At 41.8% G+C, this 27,173-nt stretch overlaps 1 protein-coding gene across 1 annotated transcript in view; it reads left to right on the forward strand.

The window, feature by feature from the left end:
- Positions 1-3,565: 3,565 nt before the first annotated feature.
- MAOA (monoamine oxidase A) overlaps positions 3,566-27,173 on the forward strand; it is a 68,782-nt gene continuing 45,174 nt past the window's right edge. Inside the window, exons 1-2 of the mRNA XM_007180264.3 lie at positions 3,566-4,874; positions 22,044-22,138. Coding sequence (XP_007180326.2) covers positions 3,626-4,874; positions 22,044-22,138 — 1,344 coding nt within the window. The 5' untranslated portion in view covers positions 3,566-3,625. The remainder of the gene's footprint in view (positions 4,875-22,043; positions 22,139-27,173) is intronic.

Genomic DNA, 27,173 nt, shown 5'->3' on the forward strand with positions numbered 1-27,173 from the left:
AACAAATCAGTGGAGAATGCAAGGATTCTTCAACAGATAGTTTTGTTATGATTGATTAACTATTTGTGTGTTTGGGGGGGGAAGGGGTGTTATTTAGAACCTCACCTTACAGCACATAACAAAATTCACACCAATAGATTAGGATTAAATAATTCAGTTTTAAAATATCAAACCGTCAAAAAACCAAAGAAAACATAGATTTTATCCCTTCAGCTCTCTAAGTTTAAAAGCAATGGAAGGGAGTTCCCTGGTGGTCTAGTGGTTAGCATTCGGCACTTTCACTGTCATGGCCGGGGTTCAATTCCGGGTTGGGGAACTGAGATCCTGCAAGCCAGTGGCGTAGCCAAAAATAAATAAATAAATATAAATAAATAAATAAAATTTGTTTAAAAGCAATGGAAGAAGTCACTAAAGAATAGATAGACTCACATACATTTAAAATTTTTGCATATGTAAAATGCCATAAACAATACTAAAATATAAGTTGTAAAAGCTAGCTGCAGTGAAAATACCAAGCAAGTGGTTAATACGTTATTATATAAAGCACTTACAGAAATCAACTACAGAAAGACAGGAATTGATCATCTACTACAGAAGAAATTGAAATGGCTATTAAATATGTGAAGAAAGTGTTTTATTAATAACCAAAGAAACACTGATTAGAATAGCAATACCATGTTGACTTTCAGCTTTCAAGTTAGAGGTTAAAAAGTTAACTTGCTTAATGTTGGAGTTGAGGTGGTAAGAAGACAGCCATTCTTCGACATTGCTGATGAGGTATAAATCTGGACAATCTCTTGGGCAAGAAATTTGGTAATTTCAATCAAAGAGCTTTAAAGATGCCACCACTCTCTTACCCGTAATTCTACTTTTAGGATTCTATCTCAAGGAAATTCTAAGAAATATGTACAATATTTTATGCACAAAAATGTTCAACCCCATGTTATGTATTATATAAAAAATGGAAAGTACTAAATGCTTAATGTAAGAGGATAATGGTTAAGTAAATAACAGTCCGTGACATGAATATAGTGTAGTTTTTAGAAATTAAAATGTGGGTAAGTATTGAGTAATTATCCAAGTATTTTATATTCATTTGCTCATTGAAACCTCACTACAGAGATTCTCTTGGCCCTTCCAGGTGTACCCACCACTTTTCTCTAACCTGTTATGTTCCCTGAAGGCTGACCTGTCTGGACTGCATCAACAGGCTTCCTTGCCTTCTAGCTTCTGATTGGCTTGAGTCAATGGAGAGGACTAGCAGGAGATTGTTGGAGGGAGGGAGGAGAGGGAGGTTGGGTGTTTATATGTCCTGGTTCCCTCTCTCTGGGTTTCCTGTGGACTGACTGCCTTTCTGAACTAAAGGCCACAGCTAGTGTCAGGTAGCCCTTTCTAAACACCTCTGCCACCAGGTTCTGATTACTGCTCTCTCCCCTACCCCTTTATAGTCATGCCTTCCTGCTGTCACCAGCCTGCGGGTACTGCACGATTCCTTGTGGTTTCTCTCCATCTTCCCACATCTTTTTATTTTCATTTATTTATTTTTTGGCCACACTGTGCCACTTGTGGGATCTTAGTTCCCCAACCAGGGATTGAACCCGGGCCCTCGGCAGTGAAATCTCAGAGTCCTAACCACTGGACTGCAAGGGAATTCCCTTCCCACATCTTTTAAAATACTTCCTTTGTGCTGTTCTCTTCAAATGACGTGTGCCATTTTCTGCTGGAACCTTGACTGATACAACAACTTAAGAGATTCTACAGTTGAGGAGATAGGCACAGAGAAGTTAAGTAATTTGCCCAAGGTCTCAAAGGGAGGAAATAATACTTGTAGGATATGTCACAATTATTTATATATCTATCTTAAAGTAACTTGTACTGTTTTTATTACAAAAGATAAAATATACAATACAAACAAGTAAAATGAAGAGAGAAAATACTCACATTTCTGCCCATCTATTCCATCCATTATTTATTTAATAAGAGTCCCACATTTTTATCTCTAGCTGAACTCCTACTGCTTTAGAATACAGACTGAGGATCTCACTTTGGCCCAGCTGATCTCAGCAGCTTTGCCTCCCGTGCTTGTCCCCTTGCCATAGCTCCATGGGTTGCCTTTCAGCTGCTCCAATGAACTATGTTTCCTTCTACCACAGGGCCTCCATCCACATTGTTCTCTCTTTCTAGGACATTTTTACATACCCCCCCCCTCCCAAAGTTAACTTCCAGAATGGTCTAGACGCCCGAACACTTTATCACTATGGACCTTTCCAAAATAATATTTATTTGGATTGACACACCAAGCACGTGGTTTATTTCCTCTACAGCTCCTCTAGTAGGCTGTATGTCACTGAAGGTCTCCAGCTGTCTTGTCACATGTGTATCCCAAGTACCTTGCCCTGTGCCTAGCACGTAGTATGAAATCAAATATTTGAATGAAAATAAAGCAATGGGACTAATGAAAAAGTTGGACAGAATCACGTTAGAAAGGGCTGAATTCTTTATTTCCTCTTTCTTTGCTTCAAAGTCTAAGACAATTTAGTCATAAGTCTCAACTCCTTTGCTAGAAAGTAAAAGCTATTAAAATTGGATAAAGAAAAAACTAAATCTGTATTTCTTTACAGTTTCTTCAACAAGATACTATTTGATACAAATGGAGGGGGGAGGTGGGCAGATGAGCAAGAGAAATGTTTGTAAGTGGGAATGGATACTAGTTAACTTCCTAGAGTTCTCAACACTTACTCTGAATTCATGTCAAAATTACATCTTTTTGAGGGCTCTAGTGATGACAAATTCAGCTCTAGGAGGATAAGGTGGAAATTTAAGAAAGGGATAAAACTAGCAAGACAAGAGGCTGACTGCACAATAAAATAAATATACGCACTAAATAGTCCTCTTTTCAGTAGGATGGGGAAACACGTGTTTATTTGGTTCTGCACCTTAGTCATCCATTGACCTTCGCTTTTAAACTGCAGGTCCCACTTAATCTGTGATAGCTGAGTTCTTAATTTTCTCGCCTACTTGCTTCGATTTTGGTTAAGAACTTCAGCTTGAAAAACCCCATAGAGAACCAATAACTGCAAAGTCTCCCCCTGGGGGCAGTTCCCACCCCAACCCCCTCCCGAGGGAGGGAGTGCGACTGCGCAGACCTCACAGGCTCCTTGTGACGTCACAAAAGAGCCAAACCAGGTGGGGGGGGGAGGCCCTGCGACCACTTCTTCTAGGTCCGCTTCCTTCAGTACCCGCTTCCCTAAGCTCACCCCCCTACCCCCGCTCAGTCCTCCCCTTTTAGTTAAAGCGTAAGAATAAAAGCACCAGGTTGAAACCCCCATGTGGCCACGCCCACGCTCTCGCCAGGACACACCCCCTATTTCGGTGGCGTCGCCAGGCCACACCTGGCGGGAGGGTTCCCCGCGCGCGCGCGCGCTGCGTACGGGCGGGGAAAGCGGAGCCAGGCCGCTTCAGCGCCTCGTCTTCCCACCCCGCAGTGGGCCCGGCTTTCGGGGCGGGTCTCCGAGGGTGAGGATCCGGGCCAGCTTGGGCGGGAGAGACGCGCGCCCGTGAGGGAGGGGCGGAGGAAAGCAGAACATCGCCCCCCAGGCCCGCCCCCCGCGCGCGCTCCAGAACAATGAGCGCACACAACTCAGCGGCCTCCTTCAGCTGCGGCGGCGGTGGCGGCGGCGGGAGCGGGCGCGAGGCACAGCGCGCTCCCAGAGTCGAGGACCCCGCTGCGCCTATCTCGAACCCGGCCTCCGCCTTGTGCGCGGCCTCGTCCTCTACGCCCATGTGGAGCATCCATTCAGAGTGGCAGACCGTCTCCCGTCAGTTTTCCAACGCCCTGTCGAACGCGTCCGCAGCGGACGCGGGGTGCTCCCGGAGACACAGCGCGCCCTCCCAACTCAGCCACGCTCCTGGCCTAAGAACTGACACAGACACCAAGGTTGGCCTCTGGGGCTTTGGCGCCCGCCTCCAGACCGACCGGATCCCTATGCCTGCAACCCGCTCGACCACCTCGGACGGAGCCGTCCCAGCCTCTAACTCGGACACCAGCAACCCCCGGGCATCTATACAAGGATCTGTCCCGCCCTCAGTATCCCCCCGATTGTCCCGACGTCAGTCCGCCCCACCCTCAGTACCCGACTCCACCCGGGTATCAGTACCAGGAACTTCTACAACCAAGAACTCCCTCCGAGGGTCGGTACAAGAATCCCTCTCGCCCTCGATGCCCAGCTTCCTCAAAATACGGGCACCTCCACAACCCAGTAACACTCCCCAAGTGTCACTACTTGGGTTCACCCCACCCTCAGTATCCGGCTTCCCCTGGGGTTCGGTACAAGGACCTCCTACACCCAGTAGCTCCCCACAACTGTCAGTACAAGAGTCCAGCCAGGTCTCCATGCCCGACTCCCCCCGGCTATCTGCACCAAGATCTGCCCCGCTCTTGGACTCTTCCCGAGAATCGGTACAAGGGTCTGCCCCGACCTCGGTTCTCAGCACCCCCGAGAGGTCGGTACGAGGATCTACCCCGCTTTCGGACTCCTCCCGAGTGTCGACACAAGAGGCCACCCAGCTCTCAGAGCTAGGTTACCCCCGAACATCGGTGGAAAAATCGGCTCCGCCCCCGGGTTCCCCGGGAGTACCAGTACCAGGGTCCGCTCCGCCCTCAGCGCCCGGCTCCGCCCGGGTATCGGTGGAGGAATCGGCTCCGCCCTCGGGCTCCCCCCTGGAGTCGGTAGAAAAGTCCGCTCCGCCCTTGGCCAGCCCCACTCCTCTACCCACGACCCGGGAGAGCCTCGACCAGAGCATGGAGAGTCAGGAGAAGGCGAATAGAGCGGGACACATGTTCGACGTAGTCGTCATAGGAGGCGGCATCTCAGGTCAGTGTGGACCGTAGCGCTAGCCTGAGGGACCCTGGCCGGCCTGGGGTGAGGGACTTGCAGCCGCAAGGTGGCGTTTGGTGGGGGTCTCCCTTGTGCATGCGAGAGTGCAGCGGTGGCCGGGCCCCGGATCCTGCGAGGAGGGGGTGGGGTTGAGCCGGGTTTGCTGGTGGTGTGAACTGGGGGAGGCAGGCACAATAATTTTACTACTACTATGAAATACTAACATTTAATTAGCTCTTGCCGTGCAGTTATATTTAGCAGTTTACGTGGATTTTCTCAATCCTCAGCTGTCCTGTAAGGTGGGTACTTTATTCGTCCCTATTTTACAAAACCTAGAAACGGAGGTAACTCTGCAGATGTCAAATCACCTAACCGGGGAAGTGGCAATGATTTTCTCCCATTTAAGACCCTCACTCCTAATTCCTGAGGTAGCTGCTTTGCCTTACTGATTTCACGCCCTTTGCCCTAAACAGAACATCAGTCTACGGATTTTGGTAGTATTGAGTGTTATTCCCGTCCTGCTCTTCTCAAAGCGCTTTTCCTTAGAAAATTTGGTAACTGGAGGGGAAGGAGGAAGAATCCTTTAGGAAAAGGTTTTTTTTTAAAAAAAACAAACGTGGGGGCGGGGGGAGAGGGGTGAGCTCTTAGTTTTAACCTACTCCAGCCGTTTTTTTTAGAACTTGCAGAAAGTGTAGGGCATTTATTATCCAAAGGGAATCTCTCTGTGAAGCAGGGGCTGAGGGCAGATAAGGGAATGTCCTGTTTGTGTCTTTCCCCACTGCCTGAATCTTGCCCTGTGATGAGCCAGCTGGCAAGCCTGGGTTCCTCTGGTCCTGGCTTGGGTTTGTAGCTGACCAGCTGAGTGATGCATAAGGCTTTCCCAAATCTTCCTGGAAACCTCATCATGATTGATATATTAAATTTGTCACTTATGTTGTCATAATTGGTAAAATGTCTGAAATTTAGGAATTGTGTTTCAGCTCTAGCTAGAGTCCCACACTAGTCTGTCCACAACCTGGGAGAATGTTAATCATTTCTGAAATATACCTGCAGGATCTAATTTAGAAAGAGGGAAAAATAAGGTGGGAGGGAGTAAGTAGAGTGCCCCAAAGTAGCCATTTTTATGTATAATCCTTTTGAGGAGACTCTTTTGGGTGAAGATAGCTTTTGACTTGGCTTGTTTCGGATAACGGTCTTAATCACCAGAGAAGAGATTGGCATGAGCTGTTGCTTTGACAACTCCAGCCAGTGCCAACAAAAACATGCATGTATGTGGGGGCATCAGGAAAGCAGATCCTGGTGGAGAGTACGAAAAAGAAGTATTTCTCTTGTTTCCCTTCATTCATTTATTAGCTTATTTATTCATTCAACAAACACTTGTTGACTGCCTGCAATGAAGTGGACTGGTGTTTCTAAAAGCCTAGTTCTTGTATGCGAGCCTCCTAGAAGCAATGTGATTGTTCATCACTGGAAAATAAACATGACGATAATGTGTTGTGTAAATTGATTAGGAGTTCTGTCTCTATTCCCATCTCTATACCATTCATATTTCACAATTCAAGGTTCTTTCTGGGATTTTATTCTTGTCTTTTTCTTATTCTGTGTTCCAGTATTCCTTAAGGAGCATTTTGTCTGTTACTTTTTCTCTGCCTGATGACTGGCTCTTTCTCCCTTTCCACACTTTCCTCCAAGTAGTTGGTCGTGAGCAGAATTGGATTTACCATGTAGCTGATGATGCTTATGCTATATGGCCTTACAACTGCAGGTCCCTTCTGGTTCTCATTCTAAATAAATAACCAGTTTCATACTGAATCTTGTATTTGTCTTTTTGCATTCTTTTTTTTTTTTTCTTGAAGAGGGCACCCAAATTATATCAGCTTCAGGCTCCTCAAAACCTGGATCTTTCCACGGTCACTATTAATTATTAATTTGTTCATTTCCCCTTGGGGGAGGAAGAGAGCATTTCTTGCACGGTAGTTCACACTCCTATTCCAGAACCCAACTTCCACTTCATCAGTGACAGTGGAAAAGGCACTGGGATTCCTTTAATATCATCTCTTATCAGTCAGATTTGATTTTAACACCCAAACTGACCAGAAACGTTGCTCCCTGGCTGTGGTGTCTTGCCAGATGGTTCACAACTAAAATGAAAGTAGATGCAAGTCTGGCTTAGGATAAACCCTGCACACAGACTGGGTGTTTCACGAGCAGGTGAGAGGCATTACTTCCCAAGGGTTCTCGAGCTCAGAAACACCTCATGTTTGTGTGTGCTTAGCGGTATCCCATGAATTACTTAATAGTCTCCATACCAGTTTTAAATGCTTTTGGATATTTCTTCTGTCAGAACTGGCATATTTTAATATGTTACCCACATGCTTATAATATATGGCCAATACTTTGCATCTGCAGTGGTATTCCTATTATATAACAAAATAGCTCCCAGAAGCGTACAAATCCTCAATTCCTCAAAAGCTGTCCATACGAACAGAATTATCTTTCATTTTTTTATAACTATCTCTGCACAAAGAATAGCAGCATCTTAATGTATCTCCCTTTTGTCATTAAAAATCATGGAACAGCATGTCTTACAGCCACGAAATCCCTTTTCCCTCCCACTCACGAATTAAGTAATTTTATGTACTCTATTAGTAATTGAGCAGGGAAGCCCCCACCCCGCATTCATTTGTAAGTAGTATAATGGTGTCTTCAACATGCTCTGGCCCTTATCCATCATCCATCATCTACCACCAAGTTCTTTTTGGAACTTCTTTCATGCCTTCTGTGACACTATTGGATCCTGAATTTTTATCCCACACTGATTGCTCCTTTTCTGTTCCTTTCATTGTGCCCATATTCTTGCGACCTTCTACTTTTGAAACGGCCTCGAGGTTCAGCTATTCATCACTTTGGGGCTCTTATGCACTCTCTCCCTCTCTTTTTCGTTCTAGGGCCTCACCTTGCCCTTTATGTATAGGAAGCTCTTAAATCTCTAGTTTGAATCCTTTACTTTCTCCCAACTCCTGTTCCATAGCTTATCTGCTCTTGGGTATTTCACACTTGACTGTCTTATTCTTACTTCATATTCAACATGTTCAAAAGCCTCCTTGCCCTCCAACCTAGCTTCTCTTCCTCACTTCCTTGACTCTGTTCTTAGTACCACCATCCTTTCCATCATTTTTGACACATCCTTCTGTTTTATCTTCTACATCCAGTCAACAGATCCTTCTAACTCCTCCTTTGGGCTGTTTCCTCTCTTGTGTCTCCCCCATCCCTCGGACAGACCCTTAACCCCTTCAACTCACCAGGTTATGACCATCTTCCCAGTGGCCACACTTTGGGCTCTCCCTTCATGTCCATCCCAGACTTGATTTTTTTTAAACACTTCTTTCATCACCTTGTTCTGCTCAGGATGTTCAATAGTCTATTGCCAGCCTCTCAAGCTCCACCCACCCCTCCACATATCTAGTCCCACCTTGTTGGACCAGTAGCATTTCCCACCATCCCTAACATAGCTTTAGTCACACTGCTCTCTTGTCTTCAGTACTACACCATGTTTATTTTGTCCCTCCATTCCTTCCCTGTTTTTGTTTTTTTCCTAACACGGAAGTGCTTCTCTCTGAACATTTACATCCTATCCATTCTTCAATACCCAGTTAACGCTCTTTTCCTTGATCGTTCTGGTTCTCTTGATTTTTCTCTCCTCTTGTGGAGCTTGTAATCTATATCTGACCATTTGAACTTATTTTATGTCCTGTTTCTTGATGTTATTTTAAATATAGCAGTTGAGTCACTGACTTTACATGCTACTTCTTACTCATAAGCTGATACAGATACAACAAGTGACAGAAACCCAGTGGTATAAGATTTTAAAATCTGCTCCTAACTGAGAATTTCTGAATTAGCTCTCTTTAGGGAGAGAGGATAAAAGGAAAAGAGGGGGGGAAAACGCCCACCTCCGGGGGACAGTGCATACTTCAGAGTCTTTGGGCAAAAGGAGTTTTTAAAAGACAGTCTAGTCCAATCACGTAAGATTTTAATCCTCTCGACGGCATCTCCTTAGTAATTATCTGGCTGTAGCTTTGAACACATCTAGGGAAAGGGAATTCTGTACCCCTCAAAGCAGCTCATTATGGGTAGGGGTGGCCCTGGGGCCTGGACTCGTTCAAGCATTTTGGGAGCCTCTACCGTATGCCAGGCAGTAGCTAGATCACGGGGCAAGAGGTATATAATGAGGAGTAAGAAGTGTCCTTGCCCACAAGGTGCCCCATCCTCTTGCAAGAAGTAATCAAGTGAGAAAATAATTGACATGCATAGAATGAGAGAAATATTAATATTATGAATCTGAAGAAAATGCCAGGACCTTGAGAGATAAGTATGATTTTAACAGGTAGAGATAAGAGGGTGGAAAAAAGACACACCAAACAAGAGAGTATGGAGGAGCACAGATACGGAGTCAGGAGGCCCTAAGCCATACATGAGTAGTGTTTAATTTAAACCCATGACAAGAGTTCTACTGGAGGAAAACAGTTGCCTACTGTGCCTCTAGCGATGTGATCCTGGTAGTTACTGAGATTACCCCAGTGTGCCACATCTGCCCCACAGTTAGCCAGGGCACAGTGAAAACACTTTCATCATAACACTGGATAGTCCTGGGTGATTAGAATTTTTCCACGTTTTTTTGAAATTAAATTCCAAGTGTCTTGGAGAGAGAGCTTTTTCCAAATAGTGACTAAGCAATAGAACCTCCCTATATTTGTATCCACGAGCTGAGCTCCACTAAAAGAACTGAGAGCATAGCCGCCCAGAACACTGTGCTGTGTAAGAGCAGCTGGGATGGAATCTTTCTCATCATCGGAGACAGAAAAGCCATTTCGCAAGAAGATTGACTAATGTTCTGAATCCTGCCAGCGAGTCCACAACATACCACAGTTTCCCTTTTTGCTGAAATACATCACCCTGAAGAATCATTTCTGCTAGGAGTGTTTTAGGCATTTTAACTCAGAACTTGGCAACACATACTGTACAGTTTTGTAGTGATTAAGGAAAGCTTACATTAAAAAATATGCCACTTAGTTTCAGTGCCTTGGTTATTTAGGTACTCTGAGGTTCACTGCCAGCTAAGCATGAATTTTCTGTCTTTCAGAACACTTCTTGGCCCTAATTTTGTTTTCTCAAAAATAAGCGAGGATTCTTTTACTTTATTAACTTTTAATGTTGAAGAAAGAATACAAGAATTACATTTATTTGGGTTCTGATTCTTTGATGTCTTCATAGTTGAATGAGCTTTGGGGTTTATCTGACATTTAATGGGCAGTTTTAACATTTGGCCAATACTAATTGATATGAATCTATCTATACATAATACTCAGCTAATGTGAAAAATATATTTAACAATAGATCTAGGGACTTCTCTGGCAGTCCAGTGGTTAAGACTCCGTGCTTCCACTGCAGGGGACATGGGTTCTATCCCTGGTCAGGGAACGAAGATCCCGCAGGCCACGTGGTGCAGCCGAAAAAGGAAAACAAAACAAAACCCAATAGATCTAAGTATAGTATAATTATATAAGTATAGTATAACTATAGTATAATTGGATCATAGAGACCAATAATTAAGAAAAGGAAATGTGGAAGTCTGTTATTGGCAACTATTGGGTCATACGATCTTTGTACAGGTGTGACATACACATATTTTACATATGATAAATCTTGCCAGTATTTGGATGCAGGTATACCCAAAAAGACTGAGGTGATATTGTAGTTTCATGTCACATACAGGGGTTTGCAAGAGTGTAGATATCCAATGAGCACTGGTTTGAAGACTACATTTGCATGTATGAGATAGATTTCATAATGACAGTTACTTTTCATCTTAAATTTGAGTGATTAGAACTGCACAAAATAAATCAAAAGAAGTCAGTTATATTTTTAAATGTTGTAAGTGTTTGAGACAAGTTGATTGTTAGGACTGCTTTCTCCTTTTATTTGAAAAATGTTTTACAGTTTACCAGCAATTTGTGTTTTCCTTTGGATAATCTGTTCTTTATTATGTTGTCATCTAGTCTTATGAATTAAGGCAGCTTCAAATCTTTGAACCACAGTTCTGTCATCTGTAAAATTAGAGGTTGGATTAAGTTATGTATGATATATCGTCCAGTATCTTTTTCAGTATAGTTGGCTTCCTAAAGGTCTATCTCTTCAGCTTTCTCTTTTGGACCCTCTCCCCAACACTTTTTCCTTCCATGTTGTATTCTGGAAATGGTTTTCGTCATCCATCATACTGACATCCTACACTAACTTAAATCAGGATCTGGGTCTGCCTTACAGGTGCTCATTCACACCTTTTCCATAGCTCCTCTGAGCCTTAGTTTAAAAGCCCTTTTCTAGTTGTTGCCAGGCCAAAGGAAAGAAATCCCACTTTACAGCAATATTCAGTTGATTTATTAGGTAAGACTGTCAATAAGAACATAAAAACCAGGTGATAAGCTTTGAGAGTTGAGTTAATTACATATTCACCATGTTCAAGGGTCACAGAATTGCAGCTTATAATAGCTCAAAGGAACCAAAACGGAGGCTCAGGAGGGTCAAATGAATTACCAAATGCCACAAAATTCTTAGTGGCAGAACTTGACCTTGGAATATACCCCGCCTCACTTAGGCTTGCTTTATAGGCTCATTCATAGAACTGCAGTAAACTTTTATTATTGTTTTACTTTGAGGCTTGATGCTCTAAAAACTAGTGGCTGTTGTTTCACAGTAATTCATATTTTAGACTATATTACATCGCATGTTACTGCTTCATGAACATTTTTTTTTTTTTTGGCCGCCTGGCTTGCAGAACCTTAGTTCCCCGACCAGGGATAGAACCTGTGACCCTGCAGTGGAAGCACAGAGTCCTAACCACTGGACCACCAGGAAATTCCCCTGCTTCATGAACATTTAAATTTAAAAATATTAGGCACCCTATTAGGATGGATGACTTTTATATGAAGGATTTATTTCCTTTTTGAAAAGTCCATTCCTGGTGTTTTTAGGACAATGTATAGCAATTATTTGAATAGTTTAGATCAGTGGTTCTTAACCTTTTGGAGCAAATGTCCCTTTGAATATCTGATGAAAGCTATTGGACCTTTTCACCAAAAATCAAAGCATATTTTTATGCATAGACTTTTTTTTCCCTGCACCAGGCCAACATCTGATATTATGGAAATCTCTTAATTGTCACTGTTCCTATAATATAAAGATTTAGGGCTGATACTGAGACTCACAGAAGTGGTGAAAAATAAGAATTCAAAGGATTTATTAGGTCATTAGACAGTTACCAGTAATGAATATGTAAATAGACAATAATAAAAACAGTCAAGACATCTAGGCTGAAAAATAAGGCACCTGCATTTCCTACCTTAAGACCATGATAAATATAACAGTGAACCTGCCATGTTTTGAAAAGAAAGAATTTGGGGAGACAATATTGGTGAAGAAAACGGAAGGCTGTGGTGGTCGATGTGAGTTTTAAATAGTTTTCTAAGATTGGTGTTTACAGATTTTACGTATTGAATTGAAGCCATCGATATTAAATACACATTTCAATTTAATATGCATTTGTAATTACTTTATAAAGGTCATTGGTCATTGAAGGCATCTGACAAAATTCAGACCCAAATGGAGGAGTTAAGTTCTCTTAATTTATGTTAGTCCATTTGTCTCTCCAGTGACCGTGTGAGGCACAGGACCCCTCTATGTAGCAGGGGTTACAACCATGAACCTGAAGTGCCCTTGGTGTTTGAGGTTGGTTCAGGGCTTCAGTGGTGGCACAAAAAGGGAGAAGGAAATGACAGACAGGAAAGGGTTTCATGGAGGAAATAATGCTTGAATCCACAGAAGTGGATTCCACAGAAGTGCTGTGGATTTTGGATAAATTCTGAAATGTAACAAGGATGACCTTTCAGGTGACTTTTTTTTTTCAGATTAAATGAGTTAGCTGTGAGCTGTGGCTTAAGTGAAAGACTTTTTTCTTGCATGTCTGCATGTATTCTTCATTCATTCATTTATTTATTCATTCAATAAATATTGATCGAGCACTCATTATGTGATTTGAGCAAAATTTATGGGTTTTGCTTTTTCCCTTCTTTGGGAACATTGCTTCTAAAACTTTAGTATGAACCGTTGTTTGACTGTACTTTTTATTTTCCTCGGAGTATTCAGTCCAATAGTCCAAATGTGCTGTTATGTAAGAATTCTGGTGGTCAGAGATCACTTCACTGAATAATAGAAAATTAACTTAAAATATTTAATATGTGATGTACAGTATACACATTCACAGGTGGTGATGAACGTCAAAGTTGAAGAAAAATACCACTTTAAGAAATAAACAGGAAGAACTAGGAGAGCCAGCAGAACATAAGCCATAGCTACACTAAAGCTTTGCTTCAACACTTAGCTTGTGCTCTAGGCATTGTTCACTTGGGACCCTGCCCAGGTGAGTTTATTACTGTAAATATTTGACAGTATTTTAAGAGCTGAAACAAGCTTTCCCAAAGTGTATTTTTTGAGATGTAATTTTTTTTAAGGCAAAAGGTGGAGAAACGCTAAGTTAAACGAATCTCTTCACTGCAGGACTTATCAGAGCCTTTAATATGCCAGTGTGCACCATAAACTTCCCAGAAGGGGAAACAGCATATGTCCCAACTTCCATGAACATTGATACTTTTCCCCAGAGCATCTTGAGGACTAGTATTCCATAAAACATTTTGGAAATTGCTTCCTAACCACAGTGCATCCTAGTGTGCAGCATCTGAGGATAGCAGTGTGGAGTGCCCTTGGTGTATTTTCAGTTTCAGTGAAAGAATGGGGCAAATAATGAATTAAGGAGTAATTGCATTCCCTAAGTTGTGTGAGATCCATTTACCTAAAGTGAAGATGAATGCTGAACAATAATCAAATAAATTAGGACTGTCTAGACAACGAGTCTGTTGAATTCAGGGCAAATTGAAGTTAATTGTTAGCTTTTATCTATTTATCATTTGAGACAGTTCTGTCTTTTTAGCTTATCAAAGGGATCAGAAGATTTGGCATTTTCAAAAGCAGGTAATTATTTCTCTGAAAGGAAGCACAAAATACAGATGGATATAGATATAGGTAGGTAGATAGATAGATGATAGATAATAAGAATGGCTGTATTGTATGTATGTATATATCAGGGACAAGTTTGTGTGCACATTGATATTCTCCATTCTCTTTTGCTAAAAAAGCGTAATACTGGTTCAAAGACCAGAAAACGTACTAGTAGTATTAAGAATCTGCGAATTTACTTGGGCATAAAGGTTTAAATGACCAGGCACCCTGTCCTTGTCAGTCTTTCTTAGTTGCCTGAGATAAATATAATCTAAGTAGCATTAGAAACTTCCCCGTTGCCCTCATCCAGGTGAGCATGGTTTTCTTTTCTTGGTATGTGGTTCCTCTGTTCATTGCAATGAGTGTTTGAGCACCTGCAGCACGGTAGGCTCTATTCTAAGGATGCAAAGGTGTCTAACACATATAACACACTAGTTAAGAGGCAGATCTCTGGGCAAGCGGTCATGTTGCCTTGGACAAGGGCAAAAGGCCACAATGGTTTGGACAAGAGTGGCTAAGATTGCAGTGGTTGGAAGCAGCAGATGTATATAGAATGCCAGGTGGTGATGTGTGCTAAGAAGAAAAATACAGCAGCTTGTGACAGATGATTATATCACTTGTCTGTATTGAAAGTGGGGTCACTGGACATTTTTCATGAGGAATATGCTACATTTCAAGGTTTGTTCTAATCATTTGTTGTAGAAGGAAAATCAATAATTGAACTGGAAAGGGTAGCACGAGTCAAGTGGACAAATTTCTCTTTTTTCATAATGTGAATGTACTTGAAGAAGTAAGGTAAAGGAAAGAGCCCTTAGTGAGGTAGAGAAGGCAGGGGTACAGATTTATAGCCCAGGAAGCAAAGCACCATTTCATCAAAGCCTTCGTTGCTGATATTTAATTCCTTCTCCAGGTGTGCTGTGTGGCTTAAATCATTTCCTATCCCATTTCTGTGGGGTTGTAACCATCTCAGGACATTGGAAGCACTGCAGAATCTGTGGAAACACAGTTTCCATGGGCAGTGGCTTTAAGAAGCTGCAGCTTGGTTTGAGGTTGCCATGGCAACAGCACTGCTGGCTGGATACATCATCTCACCCAGGCTCTGCTGATCTAATAACCAGGATTAACAATTGCCTGAACTCTCATATGAGGTGTGCTTTTAGCAGACTTGGTTTTTTTTTTTTTAAGCCTCTCTAATAAATCCATTAACCTATTTTATGTTGGTTTCTCTAAAACCCAAATGGTTGAAGAGAGAGAAACCAGAAGAGGAATTATATTGTTGTTTTTTTTAAATAAATTTATTTATTTTATTTATTTATTTTTGGCTGCATTGGGTCTTCGTTGCTTGGTGTGGGCTTTCTCTAGTTGCAGAGAGCGGGGGCTACTCTTTGTTGCGGTGCGCGGGCTTCTCGTTCTGGTGGCTTCTCTTGTTGCAGAGCACAGGCTCTAGGCGCGGGCTTCAGTAGTTGTGGCTCGCAGGATCTCGAGTGCAGGCTCAGTAGTTGTGGCGCACGGGATTAGTTGCTCCGCGGCATGTGGGATCTTCCCGGACCAGGGCTTGAACCCGTGTCCCCTGCACTGGCAGGCGGATTCTTAACCACTGCGCCACCAGGGAAGCCCATATTGTTTTAAACTCATCATCCCTATTTAAAATACTTAATTGCAAAGTGATTAAAGTTTCTCTTGTGCCATAATCAGCTATTTTCCCTTTTTCAGGTTTTTGCATTTTGAAAGTGATCAGATCCTTATATACATAATAGGGCTTTAACAAACTCTGTGCATTTAGCTTCTCCAGGCTCTCTACTGTCACAGGAAACCACAGGACATTTGGGAGTTCGGGGCTCTTTTCCTCCTAATGGGCTCAGTTTGCCATGATTTGGGAGAGGAAGAGCTCTTGGTGCAGGTGCAGGGATATTTTGCCAGTGCCCGCTTAGACCTCTTCCTTCAAACACACCCATGGGAGATTCACAGGCTAGACACTAGGACACTCGAGAGTCTAGGACACCAATGAATCTCATACGCTTGCCGATCTAATAGACTCTCTCCCAGACTTGTTTACCCTTCCCCTCTCTGACCTGAGGCCAGGAGTCTATAGGTCTGACAGTGTGTGTTGGAGCCAGCTTCTACTGTCATGAAAGGACTGATCCTGACTGAACACTTCTCTTCCCAGTTTCGTGGTCAATGATATCACATTGGTAGTAATCACACTGGTGATTTTGAATCAGCCAAATGCTGCAAATCAGGAGTCCGCTCGATCCCCTGAGGCCAGGGATGGTTGTTAACCACTTACCAGCGTGCCCCTGTGCTAAACCCTTTCCCTGTCTTGGAGGTGGGGAGGGGTGCCAAGAGAGGTGGGTGGGAAGCAGGCTTCATCTATTGTCCTAGATTCTATGTGGCCATTAAATGATAGAAAATGAATGACAGGAAGAGCTATAATGCACAATGCTCTCAGCTTTGGCTAATCTATATTTCTTTGGAACAAGATGAAATAGGTTTAATATGAGATTTTCTCTTTTCATAACAAATATTTGATTATAAAATCTGTTTTTTAGTAGCTACATTGTATTTGGTGACTTACCTTCAGACTTAAAAACCTTTTCTTTTCTAACAATTTTATCCCATTTACCAAAAAAAAAAAAGACAGGCTTTTATTTATTTATTTTGAAATTTATGTCAAAAGCCCTTAAACTAATCTGTGGAGTTGACATACGATTTTTTTTCTATAAGTGATTACTGAATTTTGTAGTGAGGGGAGGGTAGAATGCATAGTGATACACAGAATAATAACAAAAAAGAATTGAGGAATATAATTCAAGATGCCTGCTTCAAGATGTAAGCAGACATTATCTTAGTTTTTTTTTTTTCCTTTCGAATCAACAGACAGCCACAGTCGATATATTAGAAAAAGCCTTTCTGGACTGTAAGTGTTTGCCTGTGCTTTATTTATGACTTACTGAGTTATTTATTCAAAATTAGTTATTAGTTATTATTCAAAAATAACTTTTTCTAATGGCATCTTGATTGTATTTCCATATTCTGTATTTTCTAGCTTTAAGTTATCATGGAAGTTCCTTATCAGTCTTCTTCACAATAAACATGCAAACTGAAACATTAGCCCCCCCCCCAATTTATTCAGCATCTTAGAAAAAATATTTTTCTAAATGACTTAAATCTTCCCCCTTCAAATTCCAAGACCTTTTGGAAACCATTTTTCTGGAATCCCTTTTAAATGTTTTAAACATGTTCCTTATTTCTCAAACTAAGAGCTTAAACTTTCCTTGCCAAGATAGGGCCAATCATTTTCCTGTAATGCAGAGACAACCATTTTTTTTTCAGCTTTTTTTTTTTGTTTGTTATTTTGGGAATTTTTTTTCAACATCTTTATTGGAGTATAATTGCTTTACAATGGTGTGTTAGTTTCTGCTTTATAACAAAGTGAATCAGTTATACATAATCATATATCCCCATATCCCCTCACTCTTGCATCTCCCTCCCACCCTCCCTATCCCACCCCTCTAGGTGGTCACAAAGCACCGAGCTGATCTCCCTGTGCTATGTGGCTGCTTCCCACTAGCTATCTGTTTTACATTTGGTAGTGTATATATGTCCATGCCACTCTCTCACTTTGTCCCAGCTTACCCTTCCCCCTCCCCGTGTCCTCAAGTCCATTCTCTACGTCTGCGTCTTTATTCCTGTCCTGCCCCTAGGTTCTTCAGAACCTTTTTTTTTTTTTTTTTAGATTCCATATATATGTGTTAGCATACAGTATTTGTTTTTCTCTTTCTGACTTACTTCACTCTGTATGACAGACTCTAGGTCCATCCACCTTTTTAATTTTGTTTATATCCTTAAATGCCAAAGTGCAAACTGACCTTTGTCACCGGTGTGCTCATTTGTCCTGGCTCAGCTAGCCCTGCTTCCCTCCCCTCCTTTAGCCTCTGGAGTAGTGTTGATTTACTATTGGCACTGAACCCCACTCACCAAACTTGTTTAGAATTACACATTAGATTCAATTTTATTAAGGCTGCAGCCTTATAAGTGAGGGTGTAAGAAGTAAAAATGTTCACTTTTCAGGAGACTTTGTTGTGGGCATATCAGGCACTTGGTATCCTTATCTGGAATATGGGGTAATGAAATCTATTCTGAAGAATGGTTGTGAGAGGCAACAGGAAAGGCACCTGAAATTGATCTGTAGGATGTAAAGTGCTAAACCAACTGCCAGGCTGCCTCCGGGGGCTGGACAGCTGCAGGTCCCACTGCTGCTGGAATTCAGAGCCACCTCTGCTTCTCTTTAGAAGAGGAGCTACTCGAGTAATTCTAGCAAACCCAAGGGTGTTTTTATCTATCTAACTGGTTTATGGTTAGATTGACTAAGGAGAACTGGGAAGAAATTCAACTTTTTGCATCTTGAGTTTCTCTGCTTTTAAATATCGAGTGGTGCTTTGAGCCTAAAAATTATTCATATCTTTTGACCTAGTAATCTCCATTCTAAGACTTAATCCTACAGAAATAGTCAGACATAACAACAAAGATTTATGCATAAACATGTTTTTCATCACACCTTCATCCTTTTTTTTTATCATGGTCAGCAGAATAAACCTTTGGCTGTGTCCCAGAAAACACATTGCACCAAGGTTTGCAGACATTAGTTTGCATTTATTTAAAGTGTCACGGGATGCCTTTCTCTGTAAGCAGATTCCAAACATTCGTTGCACACCTAAGTCTTGGGTGGGTGTCAGCAATGTAAGGGTACACTGTACTTGAAGGAGTCAAAAATGCATACAAACGTTAGCAGACAGCAGTGCTGGATATTATGGTTTAGCCTCCCTGCATTTTGGATCTTACAGACCCAAACTCATCCTTGAGTCTGGCTATGTATATTTCATACCATTCTGTGTATGAACAAAATACTGTTGTCAGTCTGGCTCCTCTGAGAGCAGACATCAAGACATAACTAGCCATGTAAGAGGTTTATTGTAGGAAAAGCTGATGAAGGATAAAGGGGAGAGAGAGCAGGAGGAGGCAAGTTGTTTTAAAAAAACAAACAAACAGAAAAACCCAGGGTACTCCTGTATAATTTCCTATAATCTAGATTTTGTTGATTGCATCCCAGTGGTATTATTTAACATGTTTTTCTGGCCCCTAAGTATCAGATCTAGAGGCTGGATCACATTAGAATTTAGTTTGTTTGCTCCTTCCCTTTCTCCCCACCCTCCCTCCCTTCCTTCCTTCCTTCCTTCTTTCTAACTACTTCATACATGGTGGTATGTGCTTCCATTAAGAGGCAGGTAACATCTGGTTATCTCTCTTTTTTTTTTTGTCATGTTAGCAGCTGTTGACAATCATTGCACCAGATCTATTAATTCATTAGGGGTTGCAAAATGCTGATGTTCTAATTATTCCTGTCTTCACTTATTAGCTAGCATACTTTTATACAGCGAAACCTCCCTTTGTTAGCTATTTGGTTGCTTCGAGGTTTGGTGCAAATAAGGAGGGTAGGATGAATGCCAAATTCTTTTTTGTTTTTTTAATGATAAGTTGGTTCCTTAGCATTCTCCAAAGATGATCAATGAGAGGTTTTGTTTGTTTGTTTAGTATTATTATGAGTGGATTTAAGCCATTGCCTTTGTTATTTTTTATTTATTTATTTATTTATTTATGGCTGCGTTGGGTCTTCATTGCTGCACGTGGGCTTTCTCTAGTTGCAGCCAGTGGGGGCTACTCTTTGTTGCGGTGCACGGGATTCTCATTGCGGTGGCTTCTCTTGCTGCGGAGCACGGACTCTAGGCACACGGGCTTCAGTAGCTGTGGCACGTGGGCTCAGTAGCTGTGGCTCGTGGGCTCTAAAGTGCAGGCTCAGGAGTTGTGGCACACAGGCTTAGTTGCTTAGCGCGGCATGTGGGATCTTCCCGGACCAGGGCTCAAACCCGAGTCCCCTGCATTGGTAGGCGGATTCTTAACCACTGTGCCACCAGGGAAGTCCCTGTTATTTTTACTTGATACTCAAATTGTTCCATCTCTGCCAGTGGGAGTTCACCTAGGTAGGTTTCTGAGGCTTTTTGTCACACTCCTCGTGGTCTCTGTTAGCCTCCTTGCTTTCTGGTGACTTGAGGTTCCAGACCCATCTTGTACATTTCCTGCCCTAAATTTGCACTTAATTTCATTGTTCTTTCATCTAAATTTCCTGATCTCCAGGCCCAAAACCCTGGATCTCAGTGACAGCAGCCTGATTACTCATTTTCTTTATTCCGCATTACATACATAATGGCCTCAAAATAATAGTTCTAATCCTAGCACCCACAAAATGATTACTGAAAAAAATGTTTGCAGCTCTTTTTTGTCTTTAGGATATATACCATTAGAACTGTCAAGTTACTGAGTTTTAAAATCACTAAGAATAGTTCCTCTCCTCAACCACTGGTATACATATTTAGGTATCATTTGTATCACTTTACTAATCTTATCCCTGGTGTCATTCTTCTTTCTCTTTCACCCTAATATTCTAACATTTTTTTTCTCCTTGAAGTATGTTTATCTGTGTAGTCTGCTTCGTATTTTTTGTAATAGGAGGATAAAGATAACTAGGTATAAGCATCTGAAGCATTTGAAGTGCAAAAATGTATTGATAGATTTTAAAATGTGTATACAGACATTTATTTCCTTACTCTGTGAGCTGAGCAGTCCCAGAAGCAATGATAGCCCAGCAGTGATGGGCACACCTAGAGCCCAGATCTTGATTTCTAATACTGTTCTCCAATAAAAGGAACCAAGGCTCACTGAAGAAATAGCTGACTGTAGGGCTGGGCAGAGAAGGACATTAATGATGAAGGCACGTCAAAGGGACACAAGAGCCTCCCAGTGACCAAAGCTGAAACAATTTGAGCAACAAAATAAATAACATAGTATTGAACTATAACCCAAAGTATAAAACAACTATGTATGACTCCACAGGGATATAAGTCAGTGGTTAAGTAAATAAATAAATGGGAGAGAAGAGGCAAATCTCCTGTGCAGGTGAATTTCAAATCATTTATGTCAATACTCCACCCTCAAGGAAGTAGGACATACCTCCCTACTTCTTAAGTGCAGGCGTACATAGACTTACTTCCAAAGAATATAGCATGGAAGGGGAAAAAAAGAATAACTTTACAGTGGAGAAACCTGGCCAACATTACCTCAGCCAGGTGAGCAAGATTAACATCAGTGATAAGTCATGTTGATAGCATGCACCCTTGATATAATGTTAATCCACAACATTTTCCTCTACTTTTCTGGTATTACTATACTTTTTTTTGTTTGTTTTTTGCTTTTTTTTTTGGCTGTACCGTGTGGCTTGCGGGATCTTAGTTCCCTGACCAGGGATTGAACCAGGGCCACGGCAGTGAAAGAACCAAGTCCTAACCACTGGACTGCCAGGGGATTCCCTTACTATACTGGGTTTAAAAGTCTATCTTTTATGAAGGTTTTTGTTTATGAGTGAAAGCCTGTACTCAGCTTTGAGCCAATAAATAAAGTATGAAACATGGTTCCTGCCTTTGGTAACTTTTAATCTAGCGGGGAAAACATGATCTAGCAAGCATGTAATCCAGGTATAAATGATAGGAGGTCATTATAGGGGGTTTTTAATTGAGAAAAGCACAGAGATACTGGGGGCTGGTGTAAGCCAGGGGGAATTTCCAGGAAAACATACTTCTGTTTATACAATCAGGATTTCTAGAAGAGTGATGTGATAAGGGTTGATTTAGGGGTTCAGCAAATTCCCTTACATATGATTATCACCAAAACCCCCAAAATATATTTTTTAAATTATTACATTTTTTCAGCCAACCTTATGATAGATAATAAAATTAACTTATAATAGATAATGTAATATATGCTAGATTATAAAATTGGTGGCTCAGTTCATCACAGTGTGCTCAGAATTTATTAGATAGCACAGTCAATGAATTGTGTCTGATACCTGCATTTATATTATATGTAGACCTGTTTAAATGTTGAATGTTTCACATGTAGGTATTAATATGTTCCTTGACTTTGTTTTCCTTTTTTTCCTTTTAGGATTATCTGCTGCCAAACTCTTAGCAGAACATGAAGTTAATGTTTTGGTTTTAGAAGCCCGGGACAGAGTTGGAGGAAGAACATACACAGTGAGGGTAAATGATTTTAATACTTACATATAAAATCTCACACAAACTAGAGATGGGGGTCACTGGAAGTCACAGAGCTGGAGGAAATCTCAAGAGTTTCTGCAGTTAAGCCATTGGTCTTCCATAACCCTAAACTACTGCATTAAATAAGTATCTGTTCTTTTCAACAAGCACCCACCAAAGAGTGACAGCTTCTGACCTTCAGTAGCTTACATTCTAGTGAAGAAAACAAACGTGAACAAATAACTTCAATACAGCGTCATCATTTCCATACTAGAGACCTAAATAGAGTAGATAGCGTCTCAGGTGAGGTTACGGTTTGGCTGGACTTGAAGTGACTGTACATTCACCACACACACACACACACACACACACACACACACACACACAGAGAGACATACACACACAGTATAGGTTCCTTATTTATTTATCCAAGAATACACAACTTAAAAGAAGTGTGACCACAGTAAGCAGAGGCAAATGTAGCATATTTCTGTGTAGCTTTTTCCTTAGTCCTTGTTCCCTAAGAGGTGTGCTGCTCCGGTGGGGTCAGCTAGACATGAAAAGGAAGCCCAGTTCTTGCTACATCATTGCCTTTTTATACTTGGGCTTACATCACCATTTTGGACAAATGCATGCTAACTGGTGTTTACGACTATTTGAAGAAATGGTTGCAGGATGTTGAAATCTGGAACTGATGAAAGTACACAGGGAAGGATGTAAGGTAGAAAGGAAATACGGACAAAGATGGAAGTTTGGGGAACATGCAGATTTAAAGGGAGTGCAGAGGCAGAGGAGCCAGAGAGAAGCAGTGGAGGCTGGGGAGGAAGACCAGATTAGGGCAGTGCCATGAAAATCAGCAGAGGAAAGAGAAGGGATGATAAATGGAATCAGATGCCAGGGGCATTTGACACAGGATGAAGGCTGAGTAGGGGCCCTTGTGTTTGGCATTTAGAAGGTCACTAATGAGCCCCTTGCAGAGCACAGAAACAGAGCGTTAAAGGCTGGGAATTGGCAGTAAGGACAAAACCAGACTGTTGAAGTGACTGGAAGGAGAGGAAGCATCTATCTAATTAGAAGATGTGTCAGATTTATAACAGAATGGCTTATGCAGTGATAATAACAATGGGTTAAGCAATACAAACATTCAGTTATTTTACATAAGAAGAAGTCTGGTGGTAGGTAGTCCAGGCTGGTGCAGGGGTTCAGCTTTGTCATCGAATCTTTAGGCTCTTTCTGTCTTTCTGCTCAGCCATTCTTTTCCTGTTGGCTTATTGCCTAATGGTAACCAGATGGCTGCAGCATCTGTCAGCATCAAGTCCTCATTCAAGGCAGGAAAGAGCGTGAAGAGGCGGCCCCAGTCTTATCTGCAACAAAGCCTTTCTTTTACCAGAAGACCCCAACAGACATTTGCTTTAGTCTCATTGGCTAGGTTTGGGACACACAGCTACCCTGAGCTGCTAGGGAGCCTGGGAAAGCAAGTCTTTAACATTTCCAGGCTGCATAATAGAAGCAGGCATGGGAAAGGGGGAATATAAATGGATATGAAATAGCCAACCAACATCTGAACTAGGATATTGTACCAGCCGTTTCAGTCACACCAAGCCAAGCTCCCCTTCTGTCATTCACTTTCTGCCTTTTTAGATGTACAGGGATGTATCATAAGCCTATTTTTACCTTACTCAGCTCTAAGAGTACCCTACAGCCTTGCTACTCAAAGTAACCTGTGGGCCAGCAGCCTCGGAATCACCCTGGAACTTGATAGAAATGCAGAATCTCAGGCCCTGCCCCAGACCTGCTGGATCTGACTCTGCATTTTGATAAGATCCGTAGGGGATGCTACAGAAGTGCTGCTCTTTGGTGGATGCTCGCTTGCTTTAAATTAATGTGAATCCAGATTAATTGCATTTGGAGAATTTGAGTACCCCCTCAGATGTAGTCCTCTGGGAGGCTATTGGCCTGGGAGTGAGGAGACTGGGATTCTGGCCCCTGTACTGGCTCGACACGCTGTCATACCTTGGGTAAGTACTCTTAGCACTTTACATGTCACTTTTCTCATCTGGGCAGTGAGATATAATCTAAATGTACTTGAAGCTCCCCCCAACTTCAAGTTCTAATGGAAGGCAATGCGTTGTAGTGCAAAAGAAAGGTTGCATATTCTGCCTGTACCAGCTTGTTAGATATGATTCTCCTGTCATTTTCTGAAAAACATTCCTTTATGTTGGAGATAGGTATTAAGTTGTCCCTTTGCCCTACTTTTCTTATCTCTAAAACCTTTTGGTTATTAAATAGGAGCATCTGTCGTGTTGCGGATTTTTCAGTTAAGAACAAGTCTCTTTGTACAAGGGAAATGAGAATTCCAACATGCTTATCCCCAGCTATGCTATTGTCCCAGGCTGCTTTTTCATGCTACATCATTTATATATGTCAGCACCATACAGGAACTATTGCGTATTAGGCATCATATTAAAATTCCCTTTAGGTATGTGAGAGAGGAACTCTGAAATGCTTAGAAAGTAGGACTTGACATCTATAAGATTTCAAATAAATAGAAGGGAAAAAGCGGGGGGTGCTTTACAAAGCAGGGACAGAAATGGTATTTAATCAGAAACTGAATTTAATATTGTTACAGTTGCTTCTACTAGCATAATCAATTAGGATTTGGGGAGGAGATGCCATAAAAATTACTCTGGATCTTTAAATATCGAAATGTCAAATTTGATATTGTCACTTGGCAACTGTTCAGATAGATCTTCTATTTGTTCAGAACTTCCCAATTTTTCCTAGTGTGATTCCCCCATAATTCTTCAGGACCAAATTAATTAAGTTGAAATGCCTGCAGGGCTACCACAGGGTTGGTGTATTTGTTTCCTAATATAGTTGCGTGTTTGTGGCCTCTTCAAAGGCTGAATAATGAGATCAAACGCAAGATCCTAAAGTCTGAGGGGCAACATAGCAGAATATGGTATTACAGTTCCAGTATCTTCATGCTGAATCTGGGGCACCTCCTTTCAAATGTTTCGGCTTTGTAAAGAAGCATTCTGTAAAATGCCTCACACTTTTTACTACTTCACTTAGGATTATTTACTTTAAATAGTGTCTGTGTTCTAAAGACATCTTTTTTGGAAACTTCCAAGAATTCTATTACTGTCTTTGTTAAATTTTATTGGAATACTGACTTCAGTTTTGTGCTTCCTGTCTTGAAAAGGATGTTGGAGGCTAGAGAAGGTTTGGAGCACAACACCAATAGTTAGTAAAAGGGAAAGTTAGGATTATATGAGGGACAGATGAAAGAAGTCAAAGGAACACATCACTTCTGGTATCATGGCAGAGTGGAAGCCTGATTGACTCTCCCTCTTAAAATAAAATGCTGAATAAAATATACTGTGCTGCCCTGAAATTGGAAGTTTGCAGATCTCCTGGATGTTGAACAGACATCTGAGACTTCACACATCCAAACTGAATTTCTTTTCTTCTTCATCAAGAACACTATTCTAGGGACTTCCCTGGTGGTCCAGTGGTTAAGACTCTGCACTTCCACTGCAGGGGGCACGGGTTCGATCCCTGGTCGGGAAACTAAGATCCCACATGTCGTGTGGCATGGCCTAAATAAATAAATAAATAAATAAAATAAAAATTAAAAGCTTATCCCCAGCACAAGAAACCATGAACAAAATGAAAGGCAGCCAGCCAGTATGGTAGATAATATTTGGAAACCATCTATCTGATAAGGGGTTAATAACAAATTATAAGGAACTCATACAACTCAATAGCAAAATAAAACAAAAGAAACAGGGGCTTCCCTGGTGGCGCAGTGGTTAAGAATCTGCCTGCCAATGTAGGGAACATGGGTTCGAGCCCTGGCCCGGGAAGATCCCACATGCCACGCAGAGCAACTATGCCTGTGTGCCACAACTACTGAGCCTGCGCTCTAGAGCTTGAGAGCCACAACTACAGAGCCTGCGTGCCTAGAGTCCGTGTTCTGCAACAAGAGAAGCCACCGCAATGAGAAGCCTGCGCACCACAACGAAGAGTAGCCCCCGCTCTCCACAACTAGAGAAAGCCCGCGTGCAGCAACGAAGACCCAACACAGCCAAAACTAAACAAACAAATAAATAAATAAATTTATATTTAAAAAAAGAAACAAACAAAACCAATAAACTGATTAAAAAAAAAAAAGAACACTATTCCAGCAGCCTTCCCCATAAAGGAGGATGGCAACTCCCAAAAAAACTGGGAGTCATGTTCAACACTGTGAGACCCCACATTCATTCTGTCAGGAAATTCTTTTGGCTCTGCCTTCAAAATATACCCAGAATTCAACCCTTCCCTCCGCTTCCGTGGTGCCCTCCTGTGGGAGCCACCATGACCTCTAGGGCAGATTATTGCAATAGCCTCTTAAGTAACTTCCCTGCCTTTTACCCTTGCCCCTTATAATCTAGCCTTAGTGCGACAGCCAGAATGAGCCTTTCAAACCTAAGTCAGATCTTGGCACTTCTGTGCTCAAAACCTTTCAAAGGCTGCCCTTCTCACTCAGACTAAAAGCCAGTGTCCTTTCAATGTCTTGTGACACGTACCATGATCTGCCCCCTTCCGCCCCACCCCCGCCCTGCAACTTCTCTACTCTCATCTCCAGTTCTCTTTTCCTTGCTCACTCTGTTCCAGACACATTGGCCTGTGTTTTTTGAACACACCAGGCAGATTTCTCCCTTAGAATCTTTGCAGTGGCTCTTTCTTCTGCCAGGAATGCTCTTGTCCCAAATATGCACATGGATAACTCCCACGCCTCCTTCAAGTCTTTTACGCAAATATCACCTTTTCTCAGAGGCCTACATGTCCCTTGTGTTTGAAGCTGAAATCTTTCCTTCTTTCCTCTGCAGTTTCAATCTGCCTTGTCCTTCTCTAGTTGTTTTTTTTTTCTTTTTCACTGTTGTTATCAACTTCTAAGATATTTATTATGTTTGTGGTTCATTTTCTGTCTCTTCCTACTAAATGAAAGCCCCTTGAGAGCAGGGATTTTTATTTTGTTCACTGATGTAAC

The sequence above is a fragment of the Balaenoptera acutorostrata genome, chromosome X, assembly GCF_949987535.1.
Source record: "Balaenoptera acutorostrata chromosome X, mBalAcu1.1, whole genome shotgun sequence".
In the NCBI taxonomy this organism is placed as follows: Eukaryota; Metazoa; Chordata; class Mammalia; order Artiodactyla; family Balaenopteridae; genus Balaenoptera; species Balaenoptera acutorostrata.